The sequence below is a fragment of the Theropithecus gelada genome, chromosome 12, assembly GCF_003255815.1.
Source record: "Theropithecus gelada isolate Dixy chromosome 12, Tgel_1.0, whole genome shotgun sequence".
Lineage (NCBI taxonomy): Eukaryota > Metazoa > Chordata > Mammalia > Primates > Cercopithecidae > Theropithecus > Theropithecus gelada.
In genome coordinates this window covers 52,356,837-52,378,192 of record NC_037680.1, presented here as the reverse complement: position 1 = coordinate 52,378,192, position 21,356 = coordinate 52,356,837, and the positions used below count along the sequence as shown (strand labels likewise).

Below are 21,356 nucleotides of genomic sequence, written 5' to 3'. Positions count from 1 at the left end.
GAACTAATAGAGGGCAAACTCTCACAATGCCCTAGGGAGGACATTCATCTGTTCATGAGATCCGCCCCCGTGACCCAAACATCTCCCATTAGGCCCCACCTCCACTGGGGGACAAATTTCAATATGAGGTTTGGAGGATCAAATATGTAAATTATAGCAAACAGTTTTGAGGTCTGGACTCAGATTTACTTAAAGACTTAGAGGCAAAAGGGACAATAAAGTATGTTGTTTTGCTCAACACTGTCTACATTGATTATATAGTTTAGAAATCTACCTGATATCTGTAAAAAGTGACTGCTGTCTACACATTCCCAGTTTCCCAAATGCTTTTACTGGAAAGGTCATGGATCAGGACTGAGCATATATTGTATAACTATTCCAAAATTATTCTTTATGGTAGAATATCAATACTCTATATAACATCCTTTGAAATTTATTATATTTTTACTTCAGAATGTAATATGGAGGAGTTTAGTATAATTCCACTTGTTGTTTTTCTGCCTTTCAGATTCAACAGTATATTTATCTCCCTCTGATCTTTTCAAGTATTACTGAAACTTAAATCATAATATAAGTGCTGAATTTATTTTGTAGGAGTCATTAGGACTACACACCATATTGAGGGAAGGTTTGAGTTACGTAAAGTTACAATTTTGTATTTCTGCATTATTCTGGCAAATATGCATTACCTTGGGAGTTGGTTCATTTTCTATGTCAGCAACCATTAAGTTTTGTTTCTGTGTTAACTAATGCTACAAGCAATCTTGTAGACTTTTACTTCTGGATACCTTACTTTTATAAATTTTAACTTTCTAGACATGTCATTCTCTGTAATTTTAGAGACTGATCATCATCCTGAGGTATTGACCTTCCCAAAGGAGTTAGCCATAATTTTCTTATTTGGTTTGTTTTTGCCTCTCAAAATGGGGTTGTTGGGGAAGAAATTTGAGCAAGGGAATTGAGGAAGGTGATCATATTCCTATTTCTCTTCTTGTATCTACACTTAAATTGAAAGCCATTTAAGGATAGGGATTTGTTCTTATATAATTTTCATGCCTCCTGTCTCTCCCCACAAGTAGCACATGTTAGGTATTTCCTCAATCCAGCTAGGTTGACAAACATAATTTGTAACCTTTTGAAGAAAGTTAAATGTTTGTTTCATGATACACTAATAAGAATACAAGTGTATTTTAGCCAGGCGGGGTGGCTCACGCCTATAATCTCAGCACTTTGGGAGGCCAGGGTGGGTGGATCACGAGGTTAGGAGATCAGGACCATCCTGGCTAACACGGTAAAACCCTGTCTCTGCTAAAAATACAAAAAATTAGCCCAGCATGGTGGTGGGCTCCTTAGTCCCAGCTACTCAGGAGGCTGAGGCAGGAGAATGGCATGAACCTCCGGAGGGAGAGCTTACAGTGAGCCGAGGTCAAGCCACTGCACTCCAACCTGGGCGACAGGCCCAGAAATAACCTCAAAAGGAATTTTTAGATAAGGCTTTTATATATAATAAAGAAGACATTTGTAAGGAAAAATGGTGTTGAGTTATATGCCCCCCCCCCCCAAAAAAAAAAGCAAGAAGTACTCAATTCTTATTTTTTACATCAAAATAAATCATTGTTACTATTTTGCCTAAACATGAAGGTAATTTTTGCTGAAGTCTTTGGTGGTTAAATAAGCTGACAAAGAAGTCGACATAGTTATAAATATTAAGACCTGTATATCAATTCAACTTTAGCTTTTGTTTTTTTTTGTTTTGTTTTGTTTTGAGACAGAGTTTTTACTCTGTTGCCCAGGCTGGAGTGAAATGGCGAAATCTTGACTCACTACATCCTCTGCCTTCCAGGCTCAAGCTCTCGTGCCTCAGCCTCCTAAGTAGTGGGAATTATAGGCATTCACTACATTCCTGTCTAATTTTTGTGTGTTTTTTTGTTTGTTTGATTTAGTAGAGATGGGGTGTCAGCATGTTGACCAGGTTGGTCTTCAACTCTTAGCCTCAAGTGATCTGCCCATCTCGGCCTCACAAAGTGTTGGTATTACAGGCATGAGCCACCATGCCCGGCTCATTGTTAGATTTATATATTGCTAAATCTCATCTAAAAACATTTTTATAAATTGGATAGGGCTTATGATACGGTTGTTTGAAAAAGAACACAAGTTCGGCAGAAAGGGCGAAAGAGGTAACAAAATAATGTTGTATAATATGAAGGTTGGTGAAAAACCACCAGGTTTATAGAATGTTAATTCTTTACCCAAAGTAAGGAAGGTTTAGTTATATTGATTGAATTGAGATATTCTGCTATATTTCAACTTTTAGCATTTTTAGTTTGAGTACAGTGAAACACTGAATATTGAGGTTTTAAAATGTTGAAGCTGTCCTCTGTGTGATTCTATTATATTGAAGTTCCAAGTATTTGCTGCTAGGACACATATTTTTTTAGTTCAAGTTATTAGATATTATTGAACAAAAATACATGCTGTAGTAATGTTCCAAGTAGCATTAATTTCATTCAGAAAAGAACAAATGCTTCGATGAATGTGAGTCAAAGAATTTTTATTTCTCAACTGATTGTATATATAAATGTAGTGATTTTCTATACCAATTTTATATTCAACTGCAATAATAGTCTTATTGTTTCTAATAATTTTTTTGGTTGATTCTTTGAGAGTTTCCAAGTATGTAGTCATATAAACTGTAAATAGCAATAATTTTACCACCTCCTTTTGTTTCTTTCATTTGATATTTTTTCTTGTTAGATATTTTTGATTTTTTTTTTCTCCTGGCTAATTATGTTAGCTTAACAGGACAGTGTTGTAGAGAAAATAGTGGACATACTTGATGTGTTTTTTTGGGAATTCTTCTGATGTTTCACCATTGGGCATTATTCTGACTTTTGGATTGAGACAGATACATTTGATCATGTTAAGGAATTTTCTACCTATTCTTACTGTATTTAGTTTTTTTTTTTTTAAATCAAGAAAGGTTGTTGAATGTTGTTAAATACAATTCATTATGGAGATTCCATATGACTTTTCATCTTCTCTTGATACGAAGGGATTATATTAAACATTGAATCATTCTTGAATTCTGGAAAAATTTCTGCTTTCAGTATTGTGATCATTTTATAAAAGCATCCAAAAACTTTTCTTTATTTTCATTCTTTATTTGTTGAAATAATAGCACTGTACATGTGTTTGAAACTATGATACTTTCTGACCACTGCTTTAGTTTTATGCCATGGGTCTTGATATATAGTGATTTATTTTGGTTATTTACAAGATGGGATTTTTTAAGAGGGAGTTATAATCTGTGATGGATGGCAAATATATATTTATATTTTTATTTATTGTCTTAGTTACAATTTCTAGTTTTATTGTATTGCTTTCAGAGAATTTTAAATATTTCTGATTTAAATTTATTGAGTTTTTTGGTGGAATGTTATTTGGTCAATTTTTTAAGTGTTTCATGAACATTTGAAGATATATTCTCTTTTTTCAGTTACACAGAGTTTAATATTAGCAATGAGAACTACCTTATGCTGTATAGATCTTCTATATCCTAATAAAAATGTATTTCTACTTTTCCCTGTATTTCTTTTAGTTTTGTTTTATGAATGTTGATGCTTTGCTTTTTGCATGAGTATTTCTGTTATATCTTCATTGTAAACACATCCTTTAAAAATAATTTTTAATTTTGAAAAAATTATAGGTTTACAGGAAGTTGCAGAAAAAAATGTACAGGCAGGTTGCAGGTACCTCACCTAGCTTACCCCAATGGTAACATCTATACAGTAGTTTTTCCTTCATCCACAGTTTTGCCCTTTGCAGTTTCAGTTAACTGTGGTCAGTTGCAGTCTGAAAATATTAGTTTTTCAAGAGAGACTACATTCATATAACTTTTATTGCAGTATAGTTATACTTGTTCTATTTTATTATTGGTTATTTTTGTTAATCTCTTACTTTGCCTAATTTATAAATTAAATCCCTATACCTACATGATATGTGTGTATAGAAAAAAACTTCGTATATGTTGGGTTTGGTACTGTTCATGGTTTCAGGCATCCACTGGGGATCTTGGAACATATCACTGAGATTAAGGGAGAACTACTGTAGTAAACTTTCACACCCAGGAAATTGACATTGCTTCAATCCACGGAGCCTATTCAGATTTCATCAGTTTTATATGAATTCCTTTGAGTGGGTTTTATATTTCTATGCAATTTTATCGCCTGTAGCTTTGTGTAACCACCCCACAATTCAGATCCAGAACTGTTCCATCACCACAAGGCTCCTTTTTGCTACTCCTTTATAGCCATACATGTCTTCCTCCACTTTCCCCATTCCTAGCCCCTGCCATCCATTAATCTGTTTTCTATCTCCACAAATTTGTTATTTCAAGAATGTTACAAAATGGAACCACATAGTATGTAACCTTTTGAAATTGGCGTTTTTTGCTCAGTATATTATTGAGATTTATCCAAGTTGTTCAATGTATCAATAGTTCCTTTCTTTCTCTGAGTAGTATTCCGTGGTGTTAATGGACCATGGTTTAACCATTCACCTGCTGAAGACCATTTGCATTGTTTCCAGTTCTTGCTATTACAAATAAGCCTGCAATGAATATTTTGTACAGGTTTTTATGTGAACATAAGTCATTTCTCTGGGGTGTATGCCCAAGGGTGCAAATGCTGGAGTATATAGTGAGTACATGTTAGTTCTATAAGAAATTGCTAAACTTTTTTTCAGAGTAAATATACCATTTTACATTGCCACTAGGTGGGTATGAGTGATCTAGTTTCTCTACATCCTTGCCAGCATTTGGTGTTAATCACTATTTTCTGTTTTGACTGTTTTGATAGGTATGTAGCAATATCTCATTGTGGTTTTAATTTTTATTTTCCTAATGGCTGAGGATGTTTCATGTGCTTATTTGCCATTAATATGTATCTTTTTCAGCAAAATGTTTATTCATGACTTGTCCAATTTTCTAATTGGATTATTCGTTTTTGTTACTCTTGAATTTTGAGAATTCTTTATATATTATAGATAAAAGTTCTGTCTGGGCGCAGTGGCTCACGCCTGTCATCCCAGCACTTTGGGAGGCTGAGGCCGGTGGATCACGAAGTCAGGAGTTCAAGACCAGCCTGACCAACATATGAAACCTCATCTCTACAAAAAATACAAAAATTAGCCAGGCATAGTGGCGCGTGCCTGTAATCCCAGCCACTCAGGAGGCTGAGGCAGGAGAATCACTTGAACCCAGGAGGCGGAGGTTTCAGTGAATCGAGATCGCACACCACTGCACTCCAGTCTGGGCAACAGAGCTACACTCCGTCTCAAACAAAACAAAAAAAAGAAAACAAAAAAACAAAAAAGAGTTCTTTGTTGGATATGTATGGTTTACAGCTTTTTTTCCCCTAGTCTTTAGATTGTCTTCTCATTCTCCCAACAGGGTCTTCTGCAGAGCAAAAGTTTTTAATTTTGATGAGGTTCAAGTTATCAGTTTTTCCCTTTGTTAATTGTGTTTTTCTTGTCAATTCTGAGACCACTTTACCTTGCTACAGGTTGTGAAGGTTTTCTCTTACGTTTTTTTCTATGCCTTAGTTTTTTTTGTTTTTTTTTTTTTACATTTAAGTTCAGAATCCATTTTGAGTTAATCAAGGTTCAGGTCGAGGTGGTTTAATTTTTGTTTTTTGTTTTTGCCTGTGGATATGCTCAGTTGCTCTAGCAACGTTTTTTGGAAAGGAATGATGTTTTTTTTTTTTTTAACTTTATAATGTGACCTTTTTTTAGTTTAAAGGTTTTTTAAAAAAATTTGACCATTGGGGTTTTAAGATCACAACCCTTGTTTTGTTTGCATTTGCCTGCTATACCTTTGTCTATGGTTTTATTTTCAACCTTAAAAGACTCTTAGTTTTAGATGCATCCATTTACATTATAGAGTTGGGTTTTGTCTGGTGATACAGTGTGGAGGTGTTTTTCTTTTACCTTAGTGAGTTTAGCCCACTTAATATTTGTTGATATGAAAGAAGTTGGTCTGTTTTGAAACTATTTTTTTTTTGGCTTTTGGTTTTTATAATTAATTAAAACCTTTCACTATGTGATACATTTACTTTGGGTCAGTTATTTATAGGTTGTGTTGGTATGAAGGCATATCTTCCTGTGTTCCAGGCTAACTAGAATTTTCCTTATGATTCAGGATTTTGTGTGTGAATTTGTTTAGCTGTTATCTTTTCCCAGCCAGTGGGGCTAGGCAATTGTATTTCTTTCACAATACAAAACTTCCCCCCAACCCCCTTGCCATAGGAACAGAACATTCTTTGTAAATAGTGCACTTCTGAATAATTTCTTTTTAATTTCTGCCTTCTCTCTTTTTTTATTGGAACCAAACTGAGGAGCTTCTGCCTGTAGCTGTGCATCTTGTTCTCATTGTTACAAACGTGGGTTTTAAGTTTTACACTTGGAAAAGTTTACCTTGTTACCTCTTTGTGAAATAGGCAGTTTTCTTGTTTTGCTTCCACTTTTTGGAGCCCCTGTGTAATAATCTCCATTGCTTTTGAGAGTGCCTCCACATAATCTGATGGTTGAGTTTTAGTTATATTTCTGTTTTACCAGAGAAGGAGTTTGCATTTTTATTTTTGTTCTCCTTGTTTGGATTATTTTTAAGAAGAAAAGGGGGAAGTGGAGCTTATGCCACTATTCTCTAACTAGAGGTTAGTAATAGTATCCTTAATATCTTCAATATCTTCACAAAGTATGTTGCTATATTTTAGTAAGTTATTTTTAATTATTCGGAGAGCAAAACCTTTGTTGGGATAACTAAAACAGAGTCCTGAAGTACTTTAGTTCTTTTTCTAAATTTTATTTAAAAATAGAAAAGGGCTAGGCATGATGTTTTATGCCTATAATCCCAGCACTTTGGGAGGCTGAGGCAGGAGGATCACTTGAGGCCAGGAGTTCAAGACCAGTCTGGGCAACATGGTGAGATCCTGTCTCTACAAAAATAACAAAAAATACCGAAGAACTTCATTTAATTTAGCCCTAAAGAATAATAAATTCTATGTGTTTTACCTTTTCAAGTCTTGAAGACTTGACATATGGAAATGTCTGTTGTTTGATAGCTCATGTTATCCAGGAAGAATTCTGATAAAAACCAGAGGAAGAGTTTATTGTCCACAGAGAGGATTTAGTGAGTTTTATTTTGAAGACAGTATATTTCAATTTTTGTAGTATTCACACTGACAATTATATATGCTTTTTGAAAAGTATCTACTCATTTAAGAAAATTTCCTACAGAATTCTAGCCACTATCTCTGCAATTCCATCCTTTTTTCCACCTGTTTTCTTTCTCTGAATGCTTTTTAAAAGTCTTCTCTTCCAGCCTGCTACTATTTCAGTGGGTTTGCACTGGAGAAGTGATATGAGACTTTTCTATTATTGTGGGATCCTTGAGGGTTATGGGCATTATGCTTAACCTATATTCTCTTATCTCTCTTCTCTTGGTAAGGACAAAGCCTGGTGTTTTTTGTACTTTTAGGTAATTAATCTGGTGCTAGTTATTTGGTGTCTTCATGTCACAAAAATAAGTCATCACAATATTTTAAAAAGTGTATTATCTATTCCTGTGTAACAAATTGCCCGAAAACTTAGTAGCTTAAAACAACAAATGTTTATTATGTCTCAGCTCTTGAGGATCAGGAATGTTAAAAGCAGTTTAGCTGGGTAGTTCTGTCTCAGGATTTTTTGTTCTTAGGTAAATTGCAGTTAAGCTGTTGGTAGGGGCCACAGTCATCTCAAGGCTTAACTAAATCCACCCAATCACTGTAGATAAAGTCATTGCAGATCTTTACTCCCTCTGCTGTTATCAGATCTCCAGCTCACTGCTAGACATAGAAATAGACTGCTATTTCTTTTTGCTATCATCAGCAATGGCATTTTCAATCCCCCTGACTTTCTTCATTCTGTTCTTGTGTTCCTTTTGCTTTTCCCTTGAGGTCTTTTTCTTTCCATATAGGCTATTTTTTGGCAAGCTTATGTTTAGTTTCCTTTTTCTTTGTATAATCCAGGAATTTATAAATCATGCCAAAGCTAATTGTCTTGCCATCACCAAAATGGGTTCTGAATTCAAATCCCAAGATATCTGGTGTGGTCTTACTCACGTTGGCTGATTTTTCCCTAATCTACTTCTGAATTCACACAGGCAGCTATTAGCAGGTATCAGTTCTTTGCTGAGTGTTTACCACAGCTCTTTCTTCCTCACTGCATGGACCTTTTCCTTGACTTCTTTGACTGTTCTCATATCATGACAGCTGTCTTCTCACAGAGCAAGTAATCCAGGAGAGAGAAAGACAAGTGAAAGAGTAGGCCCAAAATGGAAGCTGCAGTCCTTTATAACTTAATCTTGAAGTGATACACTATCACTTCTGCCATGCTGTTGGTCGCACAGACCAACATTGGTGAGAGAGGACTACATAATGGTGTGAATACCAAAGGACAGGGATCACTGGTGACTACTTGCAGGTTGACTCCCCAAAATAGCAATCTGTATTTCAGAGTGAAGAACTAATTTTCGTACTTATATTCTGAAGGTATTTCCAGTAAATCGATTTTTTTTAAAAAACAATTTTTTTTTTAAAAACAATCGATTTTTTTTTTTTACAAGAGATACAATGTATGTTTTAAGATGATGAATAATGTTTATATACTTCTTTCTTTTTTTTCCTTTTTTTTTTGAGGCAGTCTTGCTCTGCCGCCCAGGCTGGAGTGCAGTGGCATGATCTTGGCTCACTGCAACCTCTGCTTCCTGGGTTCAAGTGATTCTCCTGCCTCAGCCTCCCAAGTAACTGGAACTACAGGCATGTGCCATCACGCCTGGCTAGTTTTTGTATGTTCAGTAGAGATGGGTTTTCACCATTTGGCCAGGCTGGTCTCAAACTCCTGACCTCAGGAGATCCACCTGCCTCAGCCTCCCAAAGTGCTGGGATTATAGGCATGAGCCACTGTGCCCAGCCTTATGTACTTATTTCTGCCAGGTTCTATGGAGAAGAGGTATTTGCTACGTTTACATTGAATTTAGGAGATGACCCTGACAAGTTTGTGATGAGGATTATTCATTTAGTTTCTTTTAATTCTTTCAATTCATTTGATGTCTTACTAATGCAAGGCCTAAAGAATTATCCTTATAAAATCTTTGGAAGGAGATATTTAGCTAATTTTACTTATGAAGTATTTATTTGAAGGTAAGGTTTTTGTTTATTTTTCCCCCAGCTAGCTTAATCTCTTAGAGTAGAGACTGTCCCTCTGTTGTTAAATAATAGGGAAGGAGTAGCAACTTATATGTGTGTAATGCTCTTACATTTGTAAAAGCATTTTTCCTTAATGTGTGGGAATAGACAAATTAAGTTTTTGGAATTGATGCTTATTTAGTAAGGGATTCTAATATTCTCAATCTTTTGAGGGGTGCATAGATTCCTTTCAGACTGATGAAAGCAATGATCTTTCCAGAGAAATGCACTTATGCACACAGAGGTAATTTTGCAATTTGAGGGGATCATCAGAAGGTCTGTGGACTTTAGGTTGAGAACTCTTCCTTTGAAAGCACAGGTTCTGATGTTCTCTGGCAGAAATTAAATGCTTTTTAGTTTTCTATATATAAAGGGAAACAATGTACCTAACTCTAATTGGAAATATATGTTTTCATTTTACATGGCTTCTAATTTGCTTTTTCTAATGATGTTTTTTGTTTTGGAATTTTGCTTCCCCTTTAGCATCTGGAGCATAAGAACAGTACTTATTTTCTTCTTTTCCAAGAGAACAGAAAGAAATAGTAAGTTTAATTCCAATTTTTAATAAATGTTTTAAAAATACCTATCTTAGAGTGTGCTGGTAAGAGAGGTTGTAAAATATGATCTTGGAATGATAATGTGGTAAGTATTGAAGAGTTGTTTATTATAAAGCATGACGAAGGTTATAAATGATCAAGATGGTTCTGTTTTTAATTCGTGTTATTTCTGTCTTGTTCATTTAGATTTTTTTTACACAAAACAAACTTTTTTTTTTTTTTTTTTGAGACAGAGTCAAGGGGATAGGAAGAGCCTGTCGCCCAAGCTGGAGTGCAATGGCATGATCTCGGCTCATTGCAATCTCCACCTCCCGGGTCAAGCGATTCTCATGCCTCAGCCTCCAGAGTAGGTGTATGCCACCACTTCCAGCTAGTGTTTTGTATTTTTATAGAGACAGGGTTTTGCCATGTTGCCCAGGCTGGTCTCGAACTCCTGAGCTCAGGCAATCCACCTGCCTCGGCCTCCCAAAGTGCTAGGATTACAGGCTGGAGCAACGGTGCCCAACCAAAACAAACATTTTTAAATAAAGAGAATTTATATTTGTTAAATTAATGTTTATGGAAAACTTAGTTTGTTACAGAGTCTTGTTTCATTTTTACCTCAACCCATTTTTTCACCCCATATATTATTTTGAAGTATATCCCAAATGTATCTCTCCATTTTCATACCTAGAAAAGAATTCTTAATATCATAAAATATTAAATATAAAAATATTAACTTTTCAGTTATCTCATAAGTATCATTTGCTTTTAACAAATTTTTGTTTGACTAAGGATCCAAATAAAGTTTGTACAAATATTAATGTATGAATTTCAAATTGCCCTCCTCACTCACAACCTCTCTTCTCTTCTGCTCACATTAGGTCCTATAATCTACCCCAATGACTATTTCCTTGCTGACGCTCTTGACCCTTTTGCTCCTCCTTCTCATCCTACTTATCTGTCAAAACCTACCCTCTTTAAATACAATTATATGCCTAATCAATGACTGGCAAAACAGTATTCTGATTAAATACATTTACAGGTTTAATCTCATCGAAGTAGCTAAACTTATTAGAGGAAAATCATACAACATACTCACCTGACCAAACTTATTTTAAATCTATGATTGCAGGTATCAAATATGTACTTAAAACTGCCTTATGTTCCTATTATAGTTCCCCAGTAAATTCACCTTTTTCTCTGTCAGCGTGATGTTTATTACTGTATTTCTCCTCAAATCACTAATACCTGCCTCCTACCAAAAACCAACAATCAAATCTAACCAAACTGAAACCAGCCAACCAACTGACCAAATAAAAAAGCCAAAAGTCACAAACACACAAACCCTGCAACATCTACCTGGTCACTCTTAACCTATAGTCTTACTTTATACAGAAAATAGATGTAAACAGATGAGAGCTACCTATACCACCAAGTGAAGTTGTCCTTCAGTATCTGTGAGGGATTGGTGCCAATACCCCCAAGAATAAAAATGGTGTAGAATTTGGATGTAACTTACACGCCCTCCTGCATACTTTAAATCATTTGTAGATTACTTGTAATCTCTAATACAATGTAAATGCTGTATAAATAGTTGCTATATTGTATTTTAAATTTGTAATTTTTATTGTATTGTTATTTTTAATTTTTTTCTGAATATTTTTGATCCATGGTTGATTTAATTCCATGAGTGCTGAACTCATCCATATGGAGGGCTGAATGTATGTAAAGTTAGCTCTGTCTATACTCAGTAGGGTCTCAACCTTCATTATATTTTGTAAGACTGGCCTTGATCTCATCTATGGCCAACCGTCATTTAAGCTCTGGATTTTAAATACTCTGGCCATCTCTAGAGCTTTGCTCTTATAGTTATCTCCTGTAGTTATCATCTCTTTTGCATCATTTTCTATTTTATTATTCCTATTGGCATATAATTCTGCCTCAGTATGACTATTTCGGGGGGAGGAAAACCTCTCCTGACCCTACATTTCCTTTAAGCTACCACCCATTTCTCTTTCTTGTTCAAAACAAAAATTTTTTAAAAAATTGTTTATAGTTGGTATCTCTTCTTTTCCCCCACCTACTCCTTCTCAGCATAATTTGTTTAGGTTTTGTTTCCACCATTTTTACTGCAGTGGCTCATTTCAAGGTCACTCATTATCTATGTCTTGTCAAAGCCAGTAATCAGCTCCCTTTTCTTATCCAGCTTGATCTCTTAATAGTATTTGAATTAATTAAGTTATTCACCCTTTTTCTGAAAACTTTTTATCTTTAAGCTTCATTGACAACACTTCACTGGTGGTTTCTTTTTAGTTTTATTTGCCTTACTTCTTCTACTAGAATTCTGTCTTTGGCTTTCTTTTTTTTCGGTAACTTGTTTGAGTCTGCGCTGTCTGATAGAACCTTCTATGATGATGAGAATAATCTGTATTTACTGTTCTATATGGTAACTGCTAGCCATTTGTGACTGTTGAGCACTTGAAATGAGGCTAGTGTAAATGAAGTACTGGATTTTAAATAGCTTAAATTTAAATAGCCCCATGTGGCTCCTGGCTATTATTTATACATTGGACAGTACATCTCTAGGTGATTTTATTCACTTCCACAGATTTAAATATTGCCTATTTGTTAATAATTCCCAAATCTAAGTCCTTAGTCCATACTCTTCCCTTCAGCTATAGACTTGTATATTTAACTGTGTAATTGATATTTCCACTTAGGAGTTTAGTAGGCATCTCATAAGTAACATGGCCAAAAGAGAATTAATATTGCTCCTCCCCTTTATTCCCACTTGTTCATATCTGCTCTTCCCTTTGTCTTCTCCATCTCAGAAATGCCTACCCTATATGACTACTAGTTAAAACTTGTATTAGTTAGGGTTCTCCAGAGAAATAGAACCAATAGGAAATATTATGAGGAATTGGCTCAAGCAATTATGGAGACTGAGAAGTCCCAAGATCTGCAGTTAGCAAGCTGGAGACCCAGGAGGGCTAATGGTTTAGTTCCAATCTATGTCCGAAGGCCTGAGAACCAAGAGAGCCAGTAAGTGTAAGTTCTTGTTTGAAAGCTAGCAGGTTCAAGACCCAGAAGGAGCTGATGTTTCAGTTTGAGTCTGAAGGCAGGAAAAGATAGAGGTCCTAGCTCCAGGGAGTCAGGCATGGGGTGTTCTCACTCTCTGGAGGGAGGAGTAAACTTTTTGTTTTATTCAGGCCTTCAGCTGATTGGCTGAGGGCCACTTCATTAGGGAGAGCAATCTGCTTTACTCAGTCTACTGATTGAAATGCTAATCTTACCCCAAAGCAACCTCACAGACACCCAGAATAATATTTGACCAATTATCTGGATACCTTGTGTGACCTAATCAAGTTAACAGATAGAATTAACCATCACGAGACCAAAAACCTGGGAGCTATTTTTGATTCTTCTTTCATATTCATTCACATTACCAGCAAGTCATATAATCGTTACCTCCAAAATGATCTTGAATCTGACCAGTTCTCACCTTCTTTACTACTACAGTTTTAATTCATTATCATCTCTTGCTTGCACAATTGCTTCTTCACTAGTCTGTTTTTAAGGTATAAATCAGATCTTGTGTGTCTTTTGCTTAAAATTCTCTAATAGCTTCCCATTGCAACCAGAATGAAATCTGAATCCATATCCTGACTTTCTAGCTTATTCCTATTTCTCCAACCTCATCTTTCACTCTCCTTTGTTCACTTTTGCTCCAGCCACACTGGCCGTCTTTTTGTACTACAAACAAGTTCCCTGAACCTTACAGTTTCTTTCTTTCTTTCTTTTTTTTTTTTTTTTTTTGAGACGGAGTCTCACTCCGTTTCCCAGGCTGGAGTGCAGTGGCATGATCTCAGCTCACTGCAATCTCCATCTCTTGGGTTAAAGCAATTCTCCTGCCTTAGTCTCCCAAGTAGCTGGGATTACAGGCACCCGCCACCATGCCCAGCTAATTTTTTTGTATTTTTAGTAGAGACAGGGTTTCACCATTTTGGCCAAGTTGGTCTCGAACTTCTGGCCTCAAGTGATCCACCTGCCTCAGCCTCCCAAAGTGCTGGGATTACAGGCATGAGCTACTGTGCCCAGCTGAACCTTACAGTTTCTTAATTTATAAAATGAGAACAGAAAAAATGAGTAAGACCTAGTATTTAATAGCACAATAGGGTGACTATAGTCAATAATAACTGTACATTTTAAAATAAAGAGTATATTGGATTGTTTACAATTCAGTGGATAACTGCTTGAGGGGAAGGATACCGCATTCTTCATGATGTGCTTATTCCACATTGTATGCCTATATCAAAACATCTCATGCACCCCATAAATATATACGGCAACTATGTACCCAGAAAAAAATAAAATGAAAACAGAAGTATTTGTTTTGATAGGACAGTTAAAAGTAGTAAATGTTACTACATATGAAAGCATATAAAAATTGCAAAGTGTTGTGTAAACATGAGCTGATGGCACTGATTCTTCTTTTCTGATTCTTATTTTATTTTTCTTAAATGAGTTAGGACTCAGTACAGTATTCATTTGAAGTGGGAATAGCAGGAGTCCTTGTCTAGTTCCTGATTTTAATAGAAAAGCTTTTAATATTTTGCCATTAAGTATGATGTTTGCTGTAGTTTTAAAAATGTTGATGCTTTTTATCAGATTAAGGAAATTTAAGCTTCTGATATTGTTTTTGGTGATATTTAGTAATATAGCAGATGGTGGAAGAATAGGAAGAAGTTTAAAGCAAATATGCTTTCTGACTGCAAGGAATAGCAAGATAGCAAAAGAAATATAAGAAACCCTTTTCAAGAGTCCTTTGGAACACTTCTTTAAGGAAATCAAATGTATGAATATTTTTAATTTATGTAATAAATAGGCAAATCTGGACTTGATTATTAAAAGGATTTTCTTTTTGCTTTAAAATATATTTCAGAGGTTCTTTCTGTTTTTAAGTATACTAATTCATTTGAATAGGTATTACATGTATGTTTAAAATCGACTTTGTAAAAGATTGTCTTGCAGTCACATAGTATTTTTTTAAGCCTGAAGCTATTGATCCTGTCCTTGTTTTTTATTCTCGATTATTTTTAGTTGTTTTGTTTTACAAGTTGGACCCTATATAAATTAAAGCAGGGATTGGTGGCTGCAGCCTGTAGGCCAAGTCCTGCCCACTGCTTTGTACAGCTCATGATTGGCTTTTATATTTTTAAATTATTACAATATTAAAATGAATATTTTGACATGTAAAATGTATATGAAATTCAAATTTCAGTTTTTATTGGAACAGAGTCATGCTGTCTTTAACTGCGTTCATCCTACAATGGCAGAATTGAGTACCTGTGACTGACTGTATGTGGTGCTCTCATCACTTCAGGCAGTTGTAGGAGTAATCATTTCATCATTTCACATTGTTTTTCAACCGATGCATTTATAACTTGACGGCAGTTTTTAAGTGTCATGTTGTTGTACTGTGACAACTTTATTTTATTTTTATTACCTATGCATACCCATCATGTAAAAACCAGAAAAGAAAAGTGGACTTTGAATGTTGCACTTTTAGTACATAATGGAATGTGGACTATTTTGTTATCGAAATGCAAAGCATTGTATTTTTTATGCAATGATGTTATAGCTGTGCTAAAAGAGTACAATATGTATTTGACATTATTATAGTAACTACTCATCATCATATTCCCAACTCACAGAAAGCAATGGTCATAAAAATTAGAAAATTTAAAATGGAATATATTATTGCAGAATTGCTTCATGAAACTGAAAGGGAAAAATGGAGCTTCAGCCAAAGAAAGTTTCTGAGTGGCTTGTTTGTGAAGAAAGGGAGGCTATTTACCAATGATGAGTTAATTAAATTGTGTTTGATTGCTGCAGCAGAAAAAATGTGTTCAGGGAAAATATACTTAAGACTAGTAACGTTTCAGCAAGAACAGTTGCCTAAAGAATTGAGAAAATTCAGAAAAACAAACATGAGTAGTCAATTAAAGAACAAGGCAAATTATTTCAGGTGATCTTCCTTGGCTGTGGTTGAGTTGACAGATGCTATCAATACCACTCAATTGTAGTTTGAGTTGTCAACGCTGAGCTTGAAGTGACTGAAGAATTAGTCTCTATAAAAAGTCTTTGCAGAACAACTTTAGGTGAGAATATTTTCAATGAAGTTTAGAAAACAGCAATTTACTACAACCTGAAGTGGAATCTGCTAAGATGTACTGTAACTACTCGTGGTAAAAATATGTATGTAGCAGGAAAAGACTTAGTTGTACAAATTGTACAAAACTTTTGAAACTGTAAGGTGTTTAAATTCTATGATTATTCATTGTATTATTCAACAACAGGTACTTTGCAGAACATATTTGAATTTGTTATTGTGTAGTGCCAAAGGGAACATCATTGCTCTCAAGGACTTAACCATTGTTAGTTATGTGAATTTTAATTATGAATAGAAGCTATCTTGACTTGCCTCACAGCAGTTTGATGGCTTAGCAGTGGTAAAGTTTTATTGTCATATTTTGAGCTCAAAACCTAGATTGAAATACTTCCAAATGAGAAGAACCAACTTCAGCCACTGTGTTTGAATACTGACTGGCTTTGGAAATTAGCTTTTGCTACAGCCTTGATAATGGTTCTTAATTATTGCAACCTAAGATTGCAAAGCAAAACAATGTATATATGCAAAACCTATAATGTGGTAAAGTCATTTAGAAAACAACATTGTAATGACAAGTAATTTTTAAAAAGATGCTATAAAAATGAAAACAAGAAACAGAATTGCCATTCCCACACAAATTTGCAGCAGATGCATTATCCAAGCTGAAATTATAGTTCCAGTAGAATTTTTCAGACCTCAAGGCAAGTGCAAAGGAAATTTCCATGTTTCTAAATCCATTTCACTGTATAATTGAAGAGCTTCAGTCTTTGGAGGTGATTAACTTCCAATGTAATAATAGTCTAAAAGGCAAATGCCAAAAGAAGAATCTAATAGAATTTTGTAAATGCCTTCCAAACTAGTGAATATGCTCAATTAAAATCATATGCTTGTGGATTGGTATCAATATTTGGCAGTAACTACCTGTGTGAAAAGATATTTTTAAAAATCAGATATGTAAAATCTCATTACAGATCAGCATTAATGGATTATCATTTGCAATCAGTTTTGATGATAGAGAACACTTAGCTTTGAACCTCAATTAAGTGAAATGTTATCCACCCCCAAAAGTATTCCATTCTTTTCACTGGTAGACTTATATTACAAAAAATTGAACTCAATTATTATATAGGTTGAATATCCCAAATCTGAAAATTCAAAATCTGAAATGCTCCTAAATCCAAAATTTTTTGAATGCCAACATTATACTCGAAATGGTCCTTGGAGCATTTTGGATTTTGGATTTTTGGATTTGGGATGCTCAGCGGGGGTGTATTCTGCAGATATTCCAAAACTAAAAAAAAAAATTGAAATCTGAAACACATCTAGCACCAAGCATTTCAGATAAGAGATACTCAACCTGTATTTGAATTTAGTCAATAAAGTTTGTGGAAATTTTGTATTTCTTTCGTATTTCTTAGGCTGGGTGCAGTGGCTCATGCTGTAATCCAGCACTTTGGGAGGCCAAGGCAGGTGGATCACCTGAGTTCAGGAATTCAAGACCAGCCTGGCCAACATGGAGAAACCCTGTCTGTACTAAAAATACAAAAATTAGCTTGGTGTGGTGGTACACACCTGTAATTCCAGCTTGGGAGGCTGAGGCATGAGAATTGCTTGGACTCTGGAGGCAAAGGCTGCAGTGAGCTGAGATCATGCCACTGCACTCCAGCCTGGGTGACAGAGCAATACCCTGTCTCAAAAATCAAAAAGTACGTACTTGATTTTGCTTTTTGGTCCATAAAGCCCAAAATACTTAGTTTTTCCTTTACAGAATAAGTTTACTGACCCTTGGATTAAAGTACAGATGTTTGGCTTGGTCTTATCTAACAAAAAATTACTATTCTCTTTGAAGATGTTAGCAGATTTCTCCCCCTTTTAGTAATAAGTTAGCTAGCACATTAAAGACTGCTTAATCTATTTTGAAAAAATTTTTTATAGTAAAATCATCTTTTTATATGTTTGTGTTTCTTTGAATCTTTACATAAATGGTGTACTTTGAGTTGGGTATTCAGGTATTTGTTACCTAGAATTTCAGTGAAGAAGTAATAATTTTATTTATAAATTTAATTAAGTATTAAGAACAGTTATTTACGTTTCATTCGATAACATTTAAGCCATAAGTTCTTCTTTCCATATGGAATAGTGTGTCAATCTGTATTAAATATTTCTAGAGAAAAACTAGAAACTTAAATACATTTGTAAATCCAACATTGACATTCATAAAAGGTATCCTTTGAGATGATTCTTTCTGTTCCACCATGCCAACCTATATAAGCAGGCAAATCTTAGAAATGCTTAATTTTGAAAAGTTATTCATTTTTTCCATGTCCCTTCTCAGATGCAATAAGATAGATTTTCAAGGTTTTTTAAAAAAGTCATGCTTACGGCCGGGCGCGGTGGCTCAAGCCTGTAATCCCAGCACTTTGGGAGGCCGAGATGGGCGGATCACGAGGTCAGGAGATCGAGACCACCCTGGCTAACACGGTGAAACCCCGTCTCTACTAAAAAATACAAAAAACTAGCCGGGCGAGGTGGCGGGCGTCTGTAGTCCCAGCTACTCGGGAGGCTGAGACAGGAGAATGGCGGGAACCCGGGAGGCGGAGCTTGCAGTGAGCTGAGATCCGGCCACAGCACTCCAGCCTGGGCAACAGAGTGAGACTCCGTCTCAAAAAAAAAAAAAAAAAAAAAAAAAGTCATGCTTACTATCTTCAGGCTTGACTAAGTAAAATATGTACTTATTTCCTTATAAACAAAGAGAACATTTTTATTACCAGTGTATAAAAAGAGATTTGATACTAATTTTGTAAATTAATGTGGGTGAGGTGTTGAAAGGAAAAAGAAATAGTAGAAAGTAATGTTTCTGAACACATTAAAAAATGTGTGTATATATTTCAATTTAGAAAGGTGCTTTATACTATGTAAAGTCAGTTTCTCCCCTAAATGGCTTGTAATATATAACACAGGCAAAAATATGAACTATATGTAGGTGAAGATGGAGATAATTTTTGTCTCTACACATCAGTTAAATTTTGAGACATCCTAAAATGAGAAAGTTTTCTTGTGTTTGCTACCGTGTGTCATTTGGCATGATGTTTTCTTGTATCTAAATATCTTAATATTTGATTTAGCTTTTATTGAAATCTTGTTTTCTAGATGAAGCATTGGATGATTTAAAATCCCAGAGGAAAAAAATAGTAAGTTAACTTTTATTTAAAATTAATTTATATTAAACTAATAAGAACTTGAATAAATAATGTTTGTGTGTTGGAAGTTAATAACTCTCCAAGGAAGAAATATGCTTTTAGATAGCATTTTAATGATGAAGTGAAATTGTGAATATTTTTGCTAGTTAAAAATGATTGATAGGAAAAAGTAGTTTAGAAGGACTTTTGAGATTCTGAGAGTCTATATCAGTTGGAAGCTGAGAAGTAAGTAAATGAGTCATATTCGAGGCCTAAATGAGGCAGAGAGGGTAAAAAGGTGGGTACCCAGATTGTTTATTAGAGCTAAATACAAAAGGACAAAATATCTCCACATGTCAGTTCTAGGTTTTCTTGACACCAAGAAAGAGAGGGAATCAAGAAGATTAGTTGTAAGAGAAATTCAACATGAAAGTACTGAAGAAGAGATGGGAGAGAGAGAGATATATAATTGTTTTCTTCAGAGTTTTCCACTTTCTGTCAGTAACTCTGATCACATGATATCTATTGTGGGGCTAGTTGATGCATCCCTTCAGATGTGTTGGAAAGAGGACCATGAGTAAGACAGAAGGAGCTCTAAATGTTGATAATATAGTAGTCTGTAATAAGTGAATTGAAGTTGGTGTTTGACATAGAGCTACTAATTTTTTAATGTTTATTTTTGAAGTGTGAAAATGTAACTGCTGATAGTATTATGTTGTATAGAAATGTATTTAATAAAATGTAATCAGGTGCAAATGATCAATTTGATACATTTTAGTCTAGTGTGTAACAAGTAATAATTAAGAAACCAATATTGTGAAGGTTAAGACTAACGTTAAAAATTATCCTGTGAATTCATGATATTAGATACTGGTTTTAAGGGCTTTAAGTACCTGAAAAGTAAGAGGACTTTAATTTTGAAAGGATTCCTTCGCTTTATTTGTTTGCTTCTTATTAGGTGTCCTATAAAGTATTTATCAAAATTGCATTGACAATTTTGGTGGTTCTAAATTGCCAAACACAGAATTATCTTATTATTATATTTCTGCTAGTCTGAACATTATGGAACAGCCAGAAATTCAAAGTGAGAAAATACTGATAGCATCAGTGATTTAGAAGTTGTGATATGATTGGTTTGACTTGCTGATGAGATAAAAAGAAAAGCTGGTACTGGTGATCAGAGACAAGTCCTGCTTATAACAAAATGGAGAAATATTAGTTAAAGTAGAAAAGATGAAGAGGAAGACAAAGGAAAGCAGAAAAGAAAAAAATCCTAAGTGATGAGAAGCAGCCCAATGTCACTGGCATCACATGGCCAGAAAACAGGATCTTGAAGAATATATGATTTGGGAAATCTCTCAGTAGAGTAACAGAGCCGACTTGGAAAATTGTTTGAAAGGATAAGTCAAACTATTTACTTTTAAATAGCCTTTAAAGGAATCACAACATAAAAGATGTTCCATTTTAAGTCTGACAACAGTTAAAAAAGTTCAGAGTTCAATAGCTCTGTATGTTTAAATGGTTCATTAGGCATCAGTATTAATAATGCAGTATGGCGTTTCTCTTGCAGTATGACTAAAGAAAAATAAGTTGGCTCTAATTCACTTTATTAATTAAACACAATTTGCATTTACTTGATTATTATTGTTGGTTATAATACTGTTTGCTACTGGAACTAGTCTGTGGTCTTGACTGTTCAAGCCTTTAACAGAGCTGCTTTGTTTGAGTAGTTTTACACTTTGGTTTTTTTTTTTTGAGACAGAATTTTGCTCTTGTTGCCCAGGCTGGAGTGCAGTGGTGCAATCTTGGCTCACTGCAACCTCTGCCTCCCAGGTTCAAGTGATTCTCCTGCCTCAGCTTCCCAGGTAGCTGGGATTACAGGCATGCGCCACCACACCTGACTAATTTTGTATTTTTAGTAGAGACAGGGCTTCACTATGTTGGCCAGGCTGGTCACTACTTGATATTTTATTAAAAGTGGTTTCCTTGGGGATGCATCCCTTTAATCTGAATAGATTTGTAATGTAATTTGAAATTTGTAAAATTGTAATTTGTAATGACAGATATGAATTATCAATTGATTAAAAAGTTAAATTAGGAAAAAGCATCTTAACAAGATTTTAAGAGCTTAATGTATTTACTTATTAATATAAAGTTAGGAAGTAATCTTTAGTTATCTAAAAAA

At 34.7% G+C, this 21,356-nt stretch overlaps 1 protein-coding gene across 5 annotated transcripts in view; it reads left to right on the top strand.

The window, feature by feature from the left end:
* Positions 1-21,356, top strand: part of LNPK (lunapark, ER junction formation factor) — an 80,093-nt gene that overhangs the window by 12,018 nt on the left and 46,719 nt on the right. For all 5 annotated transcript variants that reach the window (XM_025405219.1, XM_025405216.1, XM_025405217.1 and 2 more), the window contains 2 exons: positions 9,765-9,823; positions 19,143-19,183. In XM_025405219.1, coding sequence (XP_025261004.1) covers positions 9,765-9,823; positions 19,143-19,183 — 100 coding nt within the window. The remainder of the gene's footprint in view (positions 1-9,764; positions 9,824-19,142; positions 19,184-21,356) is intronic.